At 39.5% G+C, this 14,842-nt stretch overlaps 1 protein-coding gene across 1 annotated transcript in view; it reads right to left on the bottom strand.

Moving 5' to 3' along the window:
- The window catches only part of RPA1 (replication protein A 70), a 358,941-nt gene extending 351,285 nt beyond the window's left edge, over positions 1–7,656 (bottom strand). Inside the window, exon 1 of the mRNA XM_090373886.1 lies at positions 7,547–7,656. Within this exon, the coding sequence (XP_090230012.1) occupies positions 7,547–7,579 (33 nt within the window). The 5' untranslated portion in view covers positions 7,580–7,656. The remainder of the gene's footprint in view (positions 1–7,546) is intronic.
- Positions 7,657–14,842: the final 7,186 nt, after the last annotated feature.

The raw sequence follows: 14,842 nt of genomic DNA, 5'->3' as shown, positions 1-14,842 counted from the left end.
ATTCTGGTCCCTTGCCAAAGCTATTGGCCGCAACTTTTGCCCATCTCTGCTCCCACCTCTGTCCAAACAAGATGGTTCTGTTGTCACTTCAGCCAAGGATAAAGCTGACCTGCTAGCATCCCATTTTTCTTCCAACTCATGTATTAATGATCTTGGTAAAACAATTCCCACCATTCCCAACACGCTCCATTCAATGCCTCCTGTGGTCTTCCATGAAAAGGATGTCAGAAGGATTTCAAAGTATCTTGATGCTAAGAATGCTCCAGGTCCCATTGGTATTTCTCCACTTGTTCTCAAACCCTGGGCTCCAGAACTTACTCTTATTCTTTGCTGCCTTTTTTCACTTTCTTATTCCAAAGGTGTTTTTCCTTCTGCTTGGAAATTTGCCCATATACAGGCAGTTCCTAAAAATGGTGACAAATCCCTCCCATCCAATTATCGTCCCATTGTAATTACTGCTATTCTTTCTAAAGTAATGGAGAAATCAATTAACCGCCAACTCTTAAACTACCTAGAAACCTTCCATGTGATCAACGATCGCCAGTATGGATTCCATCAGTGTTGATCCAGTGGTTGTTATATTCTGGCTTATGTTACCCATTTATGAACTAATTCAATGGAAAGGTTCGGTGAAACAAGTAGTTGCTCTTGACATCTCAAAGGCTTTCGATCGTGTTTGGCATAAAGGTCTTCTAAACAAGCTTCCATCTTATGGTTTGCCAACTGCTTTTAGTAATTGGTTATCCAGTTTTCTCTCTGATCGCTCACTGAGGGTGATGGTAGATGGCTCTCTGTCTTCTAACTTCTCCACTAATGCCGGTGTCCTCCCAAGGTTCAGTTCTTTCCCCTACTCTTTTCTTCTTGAATATTAATGACCTTCTTGCATTGACTGGAAATCCTATCCATAGTTTTGTCGATGATAGCACATTGCATTCCACTTTCCATTTTGAGAAACCTTTCCCTGTTCAATCAGCTTCAACTTCTCGAAAATCTGCTACCAATTCCTTAAATTCCGATCTTCGGGTAATTCTCCAGTGGGGCAAAGACAACTTAGTTGATTTCAATCCTTCTAAAACTCAGTCTTGTCTTATATCTTGCAAAAAGGATTCTTCTGCTCCTATGCTTATCTTTAGTGAGACTCCGATTTCTAGGCAAAATGATATATCTCTTTTGAGGATTACCCTGACCTCTAATCTCTCTTTCAACAAGCACATTACAAATATTGCTTCCTCAGCATCTAAAAAACTTGGTTTTCTCTTTTGCTCTTGGCAAAAGAGAAAACCAAGTGTTTACTTTTTTTCCAAACAGCTGCTCACTCTGTATAAATTGCAAATCTGCCCTGGCATTCTTGATTCCATTCCATTCAATGGATTCTTGATTCCATTCAGAAGAAGGCAGTTAGGTTAATTAATGATTCATCTTTAACAGTCTCTCCACTCGCTGTCTCATAGACGTACTGTTTCTGCTGCATGCCTCTTCTACAGATACTTCCTCTCTCTTTCAAAACAGTCCGAAGATGTGCCACCACCAACCAACATCCATTTATTGTCCAACTCCAAACTCACAAAACCAACTTTTCATCTTCCTCGTTTATTAATTCAACTGCCGTTATTCTGGAACGACCTTCCTTAATAAGTATTTCCTGAAAATTTCAGTCTACAGAAGTTCAAGTCCAATGTCAACAAATATCTTCTTTCACCTTCTCAACCTCCAACCCAAGCACGGTACTAAGTACTATAGGTTCTAATCCCTCTCGTGTTTGGGGTTTACATTAAAAAAAAAAAAAAAAAAAAATTCCAATTTAAAGAACCATTTAGAAAGTAATGCAGCATTTAAAAGGTATTTCAAAAACTATTCAGAATGATATTCTTGACTGTTTGCTGCAATATGCCAGGATAAAATAAAAAGAAATTAAAGAAGCTTCATTTGTAGCTGTCATGGCTGATGACACAACAGATGTTTCAGAACATATACAATAGTAACTGTTCCGAGATACGAACTGAATGAAGACTTTTGAAGAGTTTTTTCACTCCAGAAAACCAAATGGCAGATGGAATACTGAAGTGCATTCTAGATCAGTTAGACATAATCCTCGAAGGAAATACCCAAAAACTGGTTGCTCAGACATCTGATGGTGCAAGTGCGATGAAAGGCAAGAAAGAAGTGTACAAAAATGCACACTTTATTCACTGCTATGCATACCAACTGAATCTGATGATGAGAAATGCAAGTGTACCTGAGATTCAAGAATATTCTTTTCAAACCTCATGTCGATACCAACAATTTTCTCAAGATCCCAACAGCGTCACTCTGTTCTCAGAAAGCGTATGGACAGCCGTGTTGCCTGACTTTCCCCTGCAAGATAGAACTTCAATATACATACTGTGAACAGCATTTTATGAAAATTTTTAATCCCTAAAAAAGTGCAGGGAAGAATTACAAGTGACAGCAAACGTAGGTAAGACGATTTCAGAAGCAACTGGAATTTTGCACATCTTGAGTAATGAAAAATTCGAGTTCTGGATAGAACTTTTCCATCAGATAATACCTCACGTGGAAATTATTTATAATCAAATGCAATATCAGGAAATTGAGGCAGTTAAAATACATGAATATATAGGAAACTTTAAGAATGCCTTTCTAAAAATCAGAAATGTACTGTGAAAATCCTTCAAAAATACTCATGATTGAAGTGAAGGAAATATTGAAGCAACTATAAAGGTCTTTATATAGGTGTGAGATATTCTTTTACAAAGCAATTAATTGCTGCTAAATTGTTTAAAAAGGAGAAAGTGTTATTTTTTGTAAGAAAATGCCCACGGAAGAGATAGGGAGACTACTGAGGCCTACTGAGACTACATATCCCTTGACTGAAATAGAAAAACTTCTTACGGAATTACAAGTTTTCTACAGCAGACATGATCTACACAATTATTGCAAATTAACTGAATTACTAAAATTTATCTCAGAAAATAATCCAACTGAAGTTCTTGGTGAATTTACAAAACTCATAAAAATTCTTTTGACCATTCCGATGACTACTTCAGAGCCCAAACGCTGCCGTTCGACATTAAAAAGAATAAAAACTTTTTATTCTTTTAAACTTATTTTAAACTTTTTAAGAATAAAAAAGAAGAAAAAAAAGAAATAAAATAAAAGAATATCAGGCAACAACTCGGCGTTCTTATGGGCCTATATGAGAGCTTGAAGGACAGGGTGGATGCCCGCGAAGAAACTAAATTGAGGGGCCCATCAAGCTCTCAGCTGCCCACATCAACGCCAGAGCTTGCACTTGGGTTTCGCGTGACACAGAGACAACCCCCAAGGCAGAATGCGCTGGTCCCGAAGGAACTAGTAGTTGTTGGTGACTCTATTGTCAGGGAAACGGGGAACATGCTTTGTAAAAAAGATAGGTGGAACAGGACCAGGGTATGTCTGCCAGCGGCAAAGGTTGATGACGTTGTAGAGCGAATATCATCTTTTAAGGGCACAAAAGGTGATATAGTTGTACACGTTGGCACTAATAATATTAAGAGTGGGAGACCGGCAGAATTACTTAACAAGTACAGGTCACTGTTGAACAAAAGCCGAGAATTAGGGTTGAATTTGAAAGTGTCTGCAATTCTGCCCAGACACGATAGGAGGGAGTATATGATGAGAGCCTTGTCGATCAATTCGGCCCTGGAAAGATTGTGCAAGGCTCAAGGGGTAGAATTTTTTTCAACCTGGACTGTACTTGTTAACAGGAGAGATTGCTTCTACAGGGATGGGATACACTTAAATAGAAAGGGTGCAAGAATATTTGCTGATGCTATCGAGGCAGTGTTAGGTGGGTCGGAAAACTGCTAGCTTGGGGGGAGACAAAGACTAATAGATTGACAGTAGCCACTGGCAGAGGTGAAAGAGATTCTTGCACTGCTTCTATTAGAATGAGCAGAAGCCTGGAAAACAAGATGCATGGTATTTCAGAGACTGCTGGGAGCCATTGCGGTACAAGTAAACACATGGGTTGTGTTAGGGTAGCTAAGAATAGAAACAGGTGCAGGTATACTTGCGTGTACACCGATGCTAGGAGTTTAGTAAATAAATTTGATGAATTTGAGGTATTGCTCAAAACATCGAAGGCAGATATTGTTGGGATATCAGAGACGTGGTGTCACACAGATATAAGAGATGCGGAACTGCAATTTGGGGAGTACAACGTCTACAGAAAGGATAGACAGAATAGGAAGGGGGGAGGTGTTATGCTATTAGTTAAGAAACACATAAAAACCAAGGAAGTGAAGCCAGTCAACATCGCTGGACAGTGCAGTGTGGAGTCAGTTTGGTGTGACATAAACATTGGGAGATCAAAATTGAGAGTAGGAGTGTGCTATAGGCCTAATGGCTCTGATGAGTATAATAAGGAACTATACAGGGAAATAGAGTGGGCCAGTAAATCAGAGTGTCTTATAATGGGAGATTTTAATTTCCCAGATATTGACTGGAATTTGGGGGCTGGATACTCACACACTAGCAGGGCTTTTGTGGATTTATTGGATGATTGTTTTCTACATCAGCATTTTCGGGAGGCAACTAGAGGGAGTAATACTCTTGATTTGATTATCAGCAGTGATTCTTCATGCATTAAGAATCTGCAGATAAATGAACCACTAGGTGGCAGTGATCACAGTGTGCTCAAGTGGGATTTACTCAAAGAGGTAACTACCATTAGGGGTAAAGGGAAGGGTTATTGCTTCCGTAAAGGCGACTACGATGGACTGAGACAGTATTTAAATTCTATACAGTGGGACCAACTGATGATGTTACCAACAGCAAATTCAAAATGGGAAGCATTCAAAAACTTATCTTGGAAGCTACTAGGCTTTACATACCAACTAAGAAATATTGTTCAAGGTTTAGGCCAAAATGGATGTCAGATGAACTAATGAGGCATATGGCAGAGAAGAAAAATGCATGGGATACATACAAATTAACACATGATACAGAAGCCTATGATAGATACAAGTTGATATGCAACCAAGTTACAAAGGAGGTTAGACAGGCGAAGGCAGATTACGAGAAATCCTTGGCAAGGGATGCAAAGAAAAACAGCAAAGAGTTCTTTACTTATGTAAACTCTAGAAGGAAAGGGATGAATCAGATTGGTCCACTTGATATTGATGGGTCAAGTGTTGATGATCATGCTCAGGTAGCTAACAAACTAAATGAATATTTTGCATCGACATGCACACATGAGGAGTTATTCAGCGAGGGGAATGCCAGAGGTGTATTCAACTCTAGCAGTAAGCTACAGAATCTTGAAATAACTGGGAGTAAAGTGGAGGAGAAACTGTTGAAGATAAACACAAGAAAGGCACCCGGGGTGGATGGGATCTATCCAGTTATATTAAAGGAGGCAGCAAAGGAAGTAAGCAAACCCTTAGCCATAATTATGAGAGCTTCCTTGGACTCAGGGGAGGTACCCATAGACTGGAAATGTGCAAATGTGACCCCAATTCACAAAGGAGGATCAAAGGCTGACACAAGTAATTATAGACCTGTGAGCTTAACTTCTGTTCCAGGAAAATTAATGGAGGCACTGGTTAAAGAAGCACTGCAGGATCATTTAGACAAGACTTCAGTTATAGCTCAGACACAGCATGGTTTTGTTAAGGGGAAGTCTTGCCTGACCAACTTGATTGGATACTATGATGCAGTCACAAAAGAACTGGATGCAGGGAATAACTTTGATATTATATACTTGGATCTTAGAAAGGATTTTGATACTGTTGCACATGGAAGACTGCTACACAAATTGGAGCAGTGTGACATTGGAGGCAAATTGCTGCTATGGATAAAGGGGTGGTTGAGGGGGAGAAGACAGAGAGTGGTAATCAATGGACACTGCTCATCGTGGACTGATGTTATTAGTGGAGTCCCTCAGGGCTCAGTGTTGGGTCCATTACTGTTTTCTGTATTTATAAATGATATTGATGATGGTATATCGGGATTAATGTCCAAGTTTGCAGATGATACAAAGGTTGGCAGGGTTGTCAAGGACACTACTGACACTACTATGCTGCTGCAACAGGATCTGGAAAGGTTGAGCAGATGGGCTGAGAGGTGGCAAATGAAGTTTAACATTGACAAATGTAAAGTACTACACATGGGAAACAGCAACCCCAGAGCAACGTATCAACTCTGTGGTACAACACTGACAGTGGTAGAGAATGAAAGGGACTTGGGGGTGGTTGTGCAGGCAGATATGAAGTTCTCTGAGCAGTGCAGATGGGCTGCAAGAGTAGCTCATGGAGTATTGTCAATAATATACAGGAATTTTTCCAGCAGGGATAAGGAGGTGATTATTCCATTGTATAAGGCGATGGTCAGGCCACACCTAGAGTACTGTATACAGGTCTGGAGGCCTCATTTCAAGAAGGATGTAGAGCTGCTGGAACGAGTACAGAGAAGGGCAACAAGATTAGTGAATGGAACAAAGGGGTGCTCTTACGAAGAAAGGCTTAAGTTTTGCAAATTACAGTGTCTGGAGACTAGGCACCAGCGAGGTGATCTGATAGAGGTGTATAAAGCCTTGAATGGTTTAAGCATGCTCAATGCTGATGGGATTCTTCCTCTAGCTCAGAAAAATCACCTGAGAGGGCATAAATTCAAATTGAGAAAAGACAGATGTAGGATAGACGTGCGGAAATTTGCCTTTAGCCAGCGGGTGGTTGGTTGGTGGAACAGACTTCCATCCCTTGTGGTGGAGGTTGATAGCCTAAATAAGTTTAAGGCTCAGCTGGACAGGTATTTTGAACGAACAGAGGGGTGAAGTGGAAGTGGTTTTTTTTTTTTTTTTTTTTTTTTGGCTGATGCTGCATAAGCTTGCTTTTTTGCATCAAATGCCTCTACTAATGCTAATGCTAAAACATTTTTAAGGGGCACTATGAATCAGGAACGGCTAAACGGTCAAGAAATGTTTTCAATAGAGAAAAGCTTGGTCAACAGTGCACCAAACTGGAATGAAAAAATTAATCTCTTTTCAACAAATAAAAACCGAATGGATTTTGTATTTAAATAAAAGTTCAAGTCTGTTAATAGTAAATATCTAGTTAATTTTTTGTAGTATTTTTAACTTGCTTATTATTATTACTGTGTATGTCTATATGTCTTATAACCAAGGTAATTTAATAGAAATTTAAGACGCAGAACTTCCAAACATTAGCATTAGCATTAGTAGAGGCATATGATGCAAGAAAGCAAGCTTATTCAGCATCAGCCAAAAAAAAACACACCACTCCCATTTCACCCCTCCGTTCGTTCGAAATACCTGTCCAGTTGAGCTTTAAATTTGTTTAGGCTATCAACTTCAACAACAAGTGATGGAAGTCGGTTCCACCAACCAACCACCCGCTGGCCAAAGGCAAATTTCCGCACATCTATCCGACATCCGTCCTTCCTCAATTTATGCCCTCTCAGGTGATTATTCTGAGCATTAAACATCAGTCACGAGCCGCCACTGGTTACAACTTTGCAAATTCTACTAATCAAAGAAAATTCTCACCTTAATTGAACCACCTGAAAGCTTAACAGCCATATTTTTAAGTTGTTCTTTCGTAATATCTACTAAATAATATCATTTATTTTCCCGACACACACCACAAACACCAAATCAATTACACGTTCGCGGCAAAACACTAGAGTTGCCAACTCGTCTTCAAGATAGTCTGTTAAAGAAACTCGAATTCACAGAGCAGTAAGATACTACTGTATTAAGTACAGTACTCTCGGATTTTGAGTAATATAATCAATGATCTGTTTCTACTCAAAATTTCGTATGGTAGAAGCAAACCATGAAAGAAAGCAAGCTTATACGACAAAAGGGGAAAAAAAAAGAAAAACGAAAAGAAAAAATACACTTCCCATAATTGATATCCAGCATTCAAGAAATGCAGAAAACACATCAGCAAGGAAAACAAGGCTTGAAAAGATGTAGCTAGGTACGTCAGAATATATCTATAATAAGACGGATCCATACAAATATTCACATATTTCCAATAAGGGCGGTTCTTGTTTTTTGGTTTTTACGAGCATAACAACTAAGGCCAAATTTCTCCTGGGATATACGGTGGTCATTATTTCCGACCAAATGTGCAAATGCGTCCCCAATTCAGAAAGGGAGATCGAAGGGTGACACAAGTAATTACAGACAGCCGGGTAAAATAATGAAGTCACTGGCTGGTTAAAAATGCATGGCAGGATCATATACACAATACTGAAGCAATAATTCAGACACAGCATGGGTTTGTTAAGGGAAAGTCTTGTCTGACAATTTTGATTGGGTATTACCTATAATGTGGTTACAAAAACACTGGATGCAAAAAAAATTTGATATCATATACTTGGATTTCAGGAAAGCTTTTGAAACTGTTGCGCATGGAACACTACTGTACAAATTGCAGCACAATGGTATTAAGGGTAAATTGCTACAATGGAAAAAAGGATGGTTGAGTGGGAGTAGACAGAGAGTGGCATTCAGAGGGTGCTGCTGTTCGTGGACTAATGTTATTAGTGGAGTCCCACAGGGTTAGGTGTTGGATCCACTGTTATTTTGTAAATTTATCAATAATATTGATGAAGGTATATCAGGTTTAGTATCGAAGTTTGTAGTTCACACAAAGATTGGCAGGGTTCTTAATGGCAGTAGTAGCAGTAGTAGTAGTAGTAGTAGTAACAGTAGTAGTAGTAGTAGTAGTAGTAGTAGAAGCAGTAGTAGCAGCACCAGTAGTAGTAGTAGTAGTAGTAGTAGTAGTGGCATGTGATGCAAGAAAGCAGGTGTATGAGCTTATGCAGCATCAGCAAAAAAAAAAAAAAAATCACACCATTCCCTCCAAATGCCTGTCCAGTTCCTCCTTAAAATTATTCAGCCTATCAACTTCCACAACGACAGATGTTAGTTTGTTAAAGCAATTAACAACCCGCTGGCTAAAGGCAAATTTCCGCACATCTATTCTACATCTGTCGTTTCTGAATTTGAATTTAGCATTAGCATTAGCATTAGCATTAGTAGAGGCATTTGATGCAAGAAAGCAAGCTTATGCAGCATCAGCCAAAAAAAAAAAAAAAACCACTTCCACTTCACCCCTCTGTTCGTTCAAAATACCTGTCCAGCTGAGCCTTAAATTTATTTAGGCTATCAACCTCCACCACAAGGGATGGAAGTCTGTTCCACCAACCAACCACCCGCTGGCTAAAGGCAAATTTCCGCACGTCTATCCTACATCTGTCTTTCCTCAATTTGAATTTATGCCCTCTCAGGTGATTTTTCTGAGCTAGAGGAAGAATCCCATCAGCATTGAGCATGCTTAAACCATTCAAGGCTTTATAAACCTCTATCAGATCACCTCGCTGGTGCCTAGTCTCCAGACACTGTAATTTGCAAAACTTAAGCCTTTCTTCGTAAGAGCACCCCTTTGTTCCATTCACTAATCTTGTTGCCCTTCTCTGTACTCGTTCCAGCAGCTCTACATCCTTCTTGAAATGAGGTCTCCAGACCTGTATACAGTACTCTAGGTGTGGCCTGACCATCGCCTTATACAATGGAATAATCACCTCCTTATCCCTGCTGGAAAAATTCCTGTATATCATTGACAATACTCCATGAGCTACCCTTGCAGCCCGCCTGCACTGCTCAGAGAACTTCATATCTGCCTGCACAACCACCCCCAAGTCCCTTTCATTCTCTACCACTGTCAGTGTAGTACCACAGTGTTGATACGTTGCTCTGGGGTTGCTGTTTCCCATGTGTAGTACTTTACATTTATCAATGTTAAACTTCATTTGCCACCTCTCAGCCCATCTGCTCAACCTTTCCAGATTCTGTTGCAGCAGCATAGTGTCAGTAGTGTCCTTGACAACCCTGCCAACCTTTGTATCGTCTGCAAACTTGGACATTAAGCCCGATATACCATCATCAATATCATTTATAAATACAGAAAACAATAATGTTTTCTGTATTTATAAATGATAAATTATAAATTATAAATAAATGATAAGTTACCCAACACTGAGCCCTGAGGGACTCCACTAATGACATCAGTCCACGATGAGCAGTGTCCATTGATTACCACTCTCTGTCTTCTCCCCCTAAACCACCCCTTTATCCATAGCAGCAATTTGCCTCCAATGTCACACTGCTCCAATTTGTGTAGCAGTCTTTCATGTGCAACAGTACCAAAAGCCTTTCTAAGATCCAAGTATATAATATCAAAGTTATTCCCTGCATCCTGTTCTTTTGTGACTGCATCATAGTATCCAATCAAGTTGGTCAGGCAAGACTTCCCCTTAACAAAACCATGCTGTGTCTGAGCTATAACTGAAGTCTTGTCTAAATGATCCTGCAGTGCTTCTTTAACCAGTGCCTCCATTAATTTTCCTGGAACAGAAGTTAAGCTCACAGGTCTATAATTACTTGTGTCAGCCTTTGATCCTCCTTTGTGAATTGGGGTCACATTTGCACATTTCCAGTCTACGGGTACCTCCCCTGAGTCCAAGGAAGCTCTCATAATTATGGCTAAGGGTTTGCTTACTTCCTTTGCTGCCTCCTTTAATATAACTGGATAGATCCCATCCACCCCGGGTGCCTTTCTTGTGTTTATCTTCAACAGTTTCTCCTCCACTTTACTCCCAGTTATTTCAAGATTCTGTAGCTTACTGCTAGAGTTGAATACACCTCTGGCATTCCCCTCGCTGAATAACTCCTCATGTGTGAATGTCGATGCAAAATATTCATTTAGTTTGTTTGCTACCTGAGCAGGATCATCAACACTTGACCCATCAATATCAAGTGGACCAATCTGATTCATCCCTTTCCTTCTAGAGTTTACATAAGTAAAGAACTCTTTGCTGTTTTCTTTGCATCCCTTGCCAAGGATTTCTCGTAATCTGCCTTCGCCTGCCTAACCTCCTTTGTAACTTGGTTGCATATCAACTTGTATCTATCATGGGCTTCTGTGTCATGTGTTAATTTGTATGTATCCCATGCATTTTTCTTCTCTGCCATATGCCTCATTAGTTCATCTGACATCCATTTTGGCCTAAACCTTGAACAATATTTCTTAGTTGGTATGTAAAGCCTAGTAGCCTCCAAGATAAGTTCTTTGAATGCTTCCCATTTTGAATTTGCTGTTGGTAACATCATCAGTTGGTCCCACTGTATAGAATTTAAATACTGTCTCAGTCCATCGTAGTCGCCTTTACGGAAGCAATAACCCTTCCCTTTACCCCTAATGGTAGTTACCTCTTTGAGTAAATCCCACTTCAGCACACTGTGATCACTGCCACCTAGTGGTTCATTTATCTGCAGATTCTTAATGCATGAAGAATCACTGCTGATAATCAAATCAAGAGTATTACTCCCTCTAGTTGCCTCCCGAACATGCTGATGTAGAAAACAATCATCCAATAAATCCACAAAAGTCCTGCTAGTGTGTGAGTAACCAGCCCCCAAATTCCAGTCAATATCTGGGAAATTAAAATCTCCCATTATAAGACACTCTGATTTACTGGCCCACTCTATTTCCCTGTACAGTTCCTTATTATACTCATCAGAGTCATTAGGCCTATAGCACACTCCTACTCTCAATTTTGATCTCCCAATGTTTATGTCACACCAAACTGACTCCACACTGCACTGTCCAGCGATGTCGACTGGCTTCACTTCCTTGGTTTTTATGTGTTTCTTAACTAATAACATAACCCCTCCTCCCTTCCTATCCTGTCTATCCTTTCTGTAGACGTTGTACTCCCCAAATTGCAGTTCTGCATCCCTTATATCTGTGTGACACCACGTCTCTGATATCCCAACAATATCTGCCTTCGATGTTTTGAGCAATACCTCAAATTCATCAAATTTATTTACTAAACTCCTAGCATTGGTGTACATGCAAGTATACCTGCACCTATTTCTATTCCCAAGCTACCCTAACACAACCCATGTGTTTACTTGTACCGCAATGGCTCCCAGCAGTCTCTGAAATACCATGCATCTTGTTTTTCAGGCTTCTGCTCATTCTAATAGATTTATGCCCCCTTAGGTTCGTGATCTGAAAAAGTGGAAGGATCCCATCAGACGTCAGCGTGCTCAACCCATCCAAGGCCTTATACACCTCAATCAGATCACCGCCCAGGAGCCTAGTATCCAGCCATTGCCATTTGCAGAACTTAAGCCTCTCTTGGTAAGAGGATCCCTTCATTCCCCAACAATTCAGGAAATCTTGTTGCCCTTCTCTGTACACGCTTAAACAAATCTATATCCTTCCTAAATTAAGGCATCCAGACCTGTACGCAGTACTCAAGGCGTGGCCTGACCATTCCCTTATACAGAGGGACGAAAACCTCCTCTTCTCTGGTAGCAAAATTCCAATATATCATTGACAAAACCCATGACCTGCCCTGGCAGCCTGTCTGCATTGCTCAGAAAAATTCTTATCTGACTGCACAATTACTCCCAGGTTTTTTTCATTTTCTACCACCTTAAGTGTAGTACACACAGTTGGTACGTTTCCCTGGGATTACTTCTGCCCACAGGCAGTACTTTGCATTTGTCAAGGTTAAACATCAGTTGCCACTTCTTAGCCCATCTGCCCAAATTATCTAGATCCTGTTGCAGTAGCACACTGCCATTGCTGTCATTACCAACCCTGCCAACCTTTGTATCATCTGCAAACTTCGACATTAAGCCTGATATACCTTCATCAATATAATTGATAAATAAACAAAACAACAGTGGACCCAACACCGAACACTATGGAACTCCACTTGAAGGAAGGTATAATCAACAGTTGAGCCCACTCTAGAATTTAAAAACTCTATGAGATTTCTATAGTCACCTTTACAAAAAAAAAAACAACCTCCCCTTTACCCACTAATAACATTAGCCCACGAAGAGCAGCACCCATTGATTACCACCCTATTATGTCATCTGCCACTTAACCATTCTTTTATCCATTGTAGCAATTTACCCTTAATACCGTTCTGCTCCAATTTGTACAATAGTCTTCCATGCGCAACAGTGTCAAAAGCTTTCCTGAAATCCAAATATATGATATCAAAATTCTTTTTTGCATCCAGTTACTTTGTAAACACATCATAATATCCTATCAAATTTTTCAGACAAGATTTTCCCTTAACCAACCCATGCTGTGTCTGAATTATTGCTGCAGTCTTGTCTATATGATCCTGCAATGCATCTTTAACCAGTGACTACATTATTTTACCCGGAACAGAAGTTAAACTAACTGGTCTGTAATTACTCGTGTCACCCTTCGATCCCCCTTTGTGAATTGGGAATACATTTGCACAACTCCAGTCAGTGGGAACCTCCCCTGAGTCCAAAGATGCTCTCATAATTATGGCTAAGGGTTTGCTTAGTTGCCTTGCCGCCTCCTTTAATATAACTGGATAGATTCCATGGACCCCAGGTGCTATTCTTTTGTTTAACTTCAACAATTTCTCCTCCACTTTGCCCTCAGTTATTTCAAAACCATTAAGTATCCTGCTACAATTTGATAACCTTCTGCCATTTTCAAACCTTAATAATTCTTCAGCTGTGAATTGCAAAAGACTCATTCAGTTTGTTTTCTATCTGAGCAGGATCATCAACAGTCGAACCATCGATGTCAAGTGGACCAATCAGATTCATCTCCTTCCTTTTAGAGTTTATATAAGTAAAAAATCTTTGCTGTTTTTCTGAGGATCTTTTGCCAAAGATTTCTCGCAATCTGCCTTCGCCTGTTTAACCTCCTTTGTGACCTGATTACAGACTAGCTTATATCTGCCATAGGCTTCTGAGTCACTGGATAATTTATATGCATCCCATGCATTTTCCTTCCCTGTTACCAGTCTCATTAGTTCATTAGATAACCATTTAGGCCTAAACTTTGAACAATATTTCTTAATAGGTATGAAACTTCTAGTAGCATCCACGATTAATTCCTTGAATGCTTCCCAATTAGAATTTACTGTTGATAACATCATCCCCATTCCAGAGGGGAAAAATTTCCCCATTCCAGAGGGAAAAAAAAAAAAAAACTATCACCCATGGTGCTGGATTTGTAACCGAAATTATGAATACTGTATAAAACATTTATAAAATAAATAAATAAATAATAAAAAAAAACGAGAAAAAAAATTTTTTTAAATAAAATATATTATATAAAAAAAAATTTTGATAATATATCAGTGCATAAATAAAGAAAGTGATGCTACTAATAAAAAAAAAACAAGAAATTATAATAATAAATAAACACATAAAGGAAGGAAAGTGGTGCTGCTAAAAAATAAAAATAAATTAGTAAAAAAAATGATAATATATAAATGCATAAACGAAAGAAAGAAAGAAAGAAAGAAAGCACTTAATTTTGTCTGCAGGCCGAGGAAAAATTTCACTTCTTGAGGATTTGAGTTTATATATTATTAAAAGAGATCTAACCAAGTATGCATCACCAGGACCAATGTGCTGCATTCTATTGAGATCTGTCGACACTGAACGCCTTCGAAGAAATACGCCTTGAGCGAAAGCCTCAAGAATCTGATATGACTCCGAACTTTGAAGCAGAGACGACTCCTGTCCTGGTTGAAAATTAGTAAGTGCATGAAGAGGAAGTCTGAGATCGTCATACAGGGTGCAATGAAACAAGATGTGATCCAAACTCTCTGGTGATCCAGACGAATTCACGAATTCACGTAATTCACTTGGTTGTAAAGTGTAAAGTGTGTTTAGGGTCAAGCGGCACCAGGGGTTTCCCCCATCTCCGCGTAGTTTACATTGTGGGTGAACCAGTTGACTGGAAAAGCCAGA

This window comes from Mastigoproctus giganteus, chromosome 5, assembly GCF_048544385.1.
Source record: "Mastigoproctus giganteus isolate SK-2022 chromosome 5, ASM4854438v1, whole genome shotgun sequence".
NCBI lineage: Eukaryota > Metazoa > Arthropoda > Arachnida > Uropygi > Thelyphonidae > Mastigoproctus > Mastigoproctus giganteus.
Note: the sequence above shows the minus strand (reverse complement) of the source record. Positions and strands in the feature narration are given on the sequence as shown.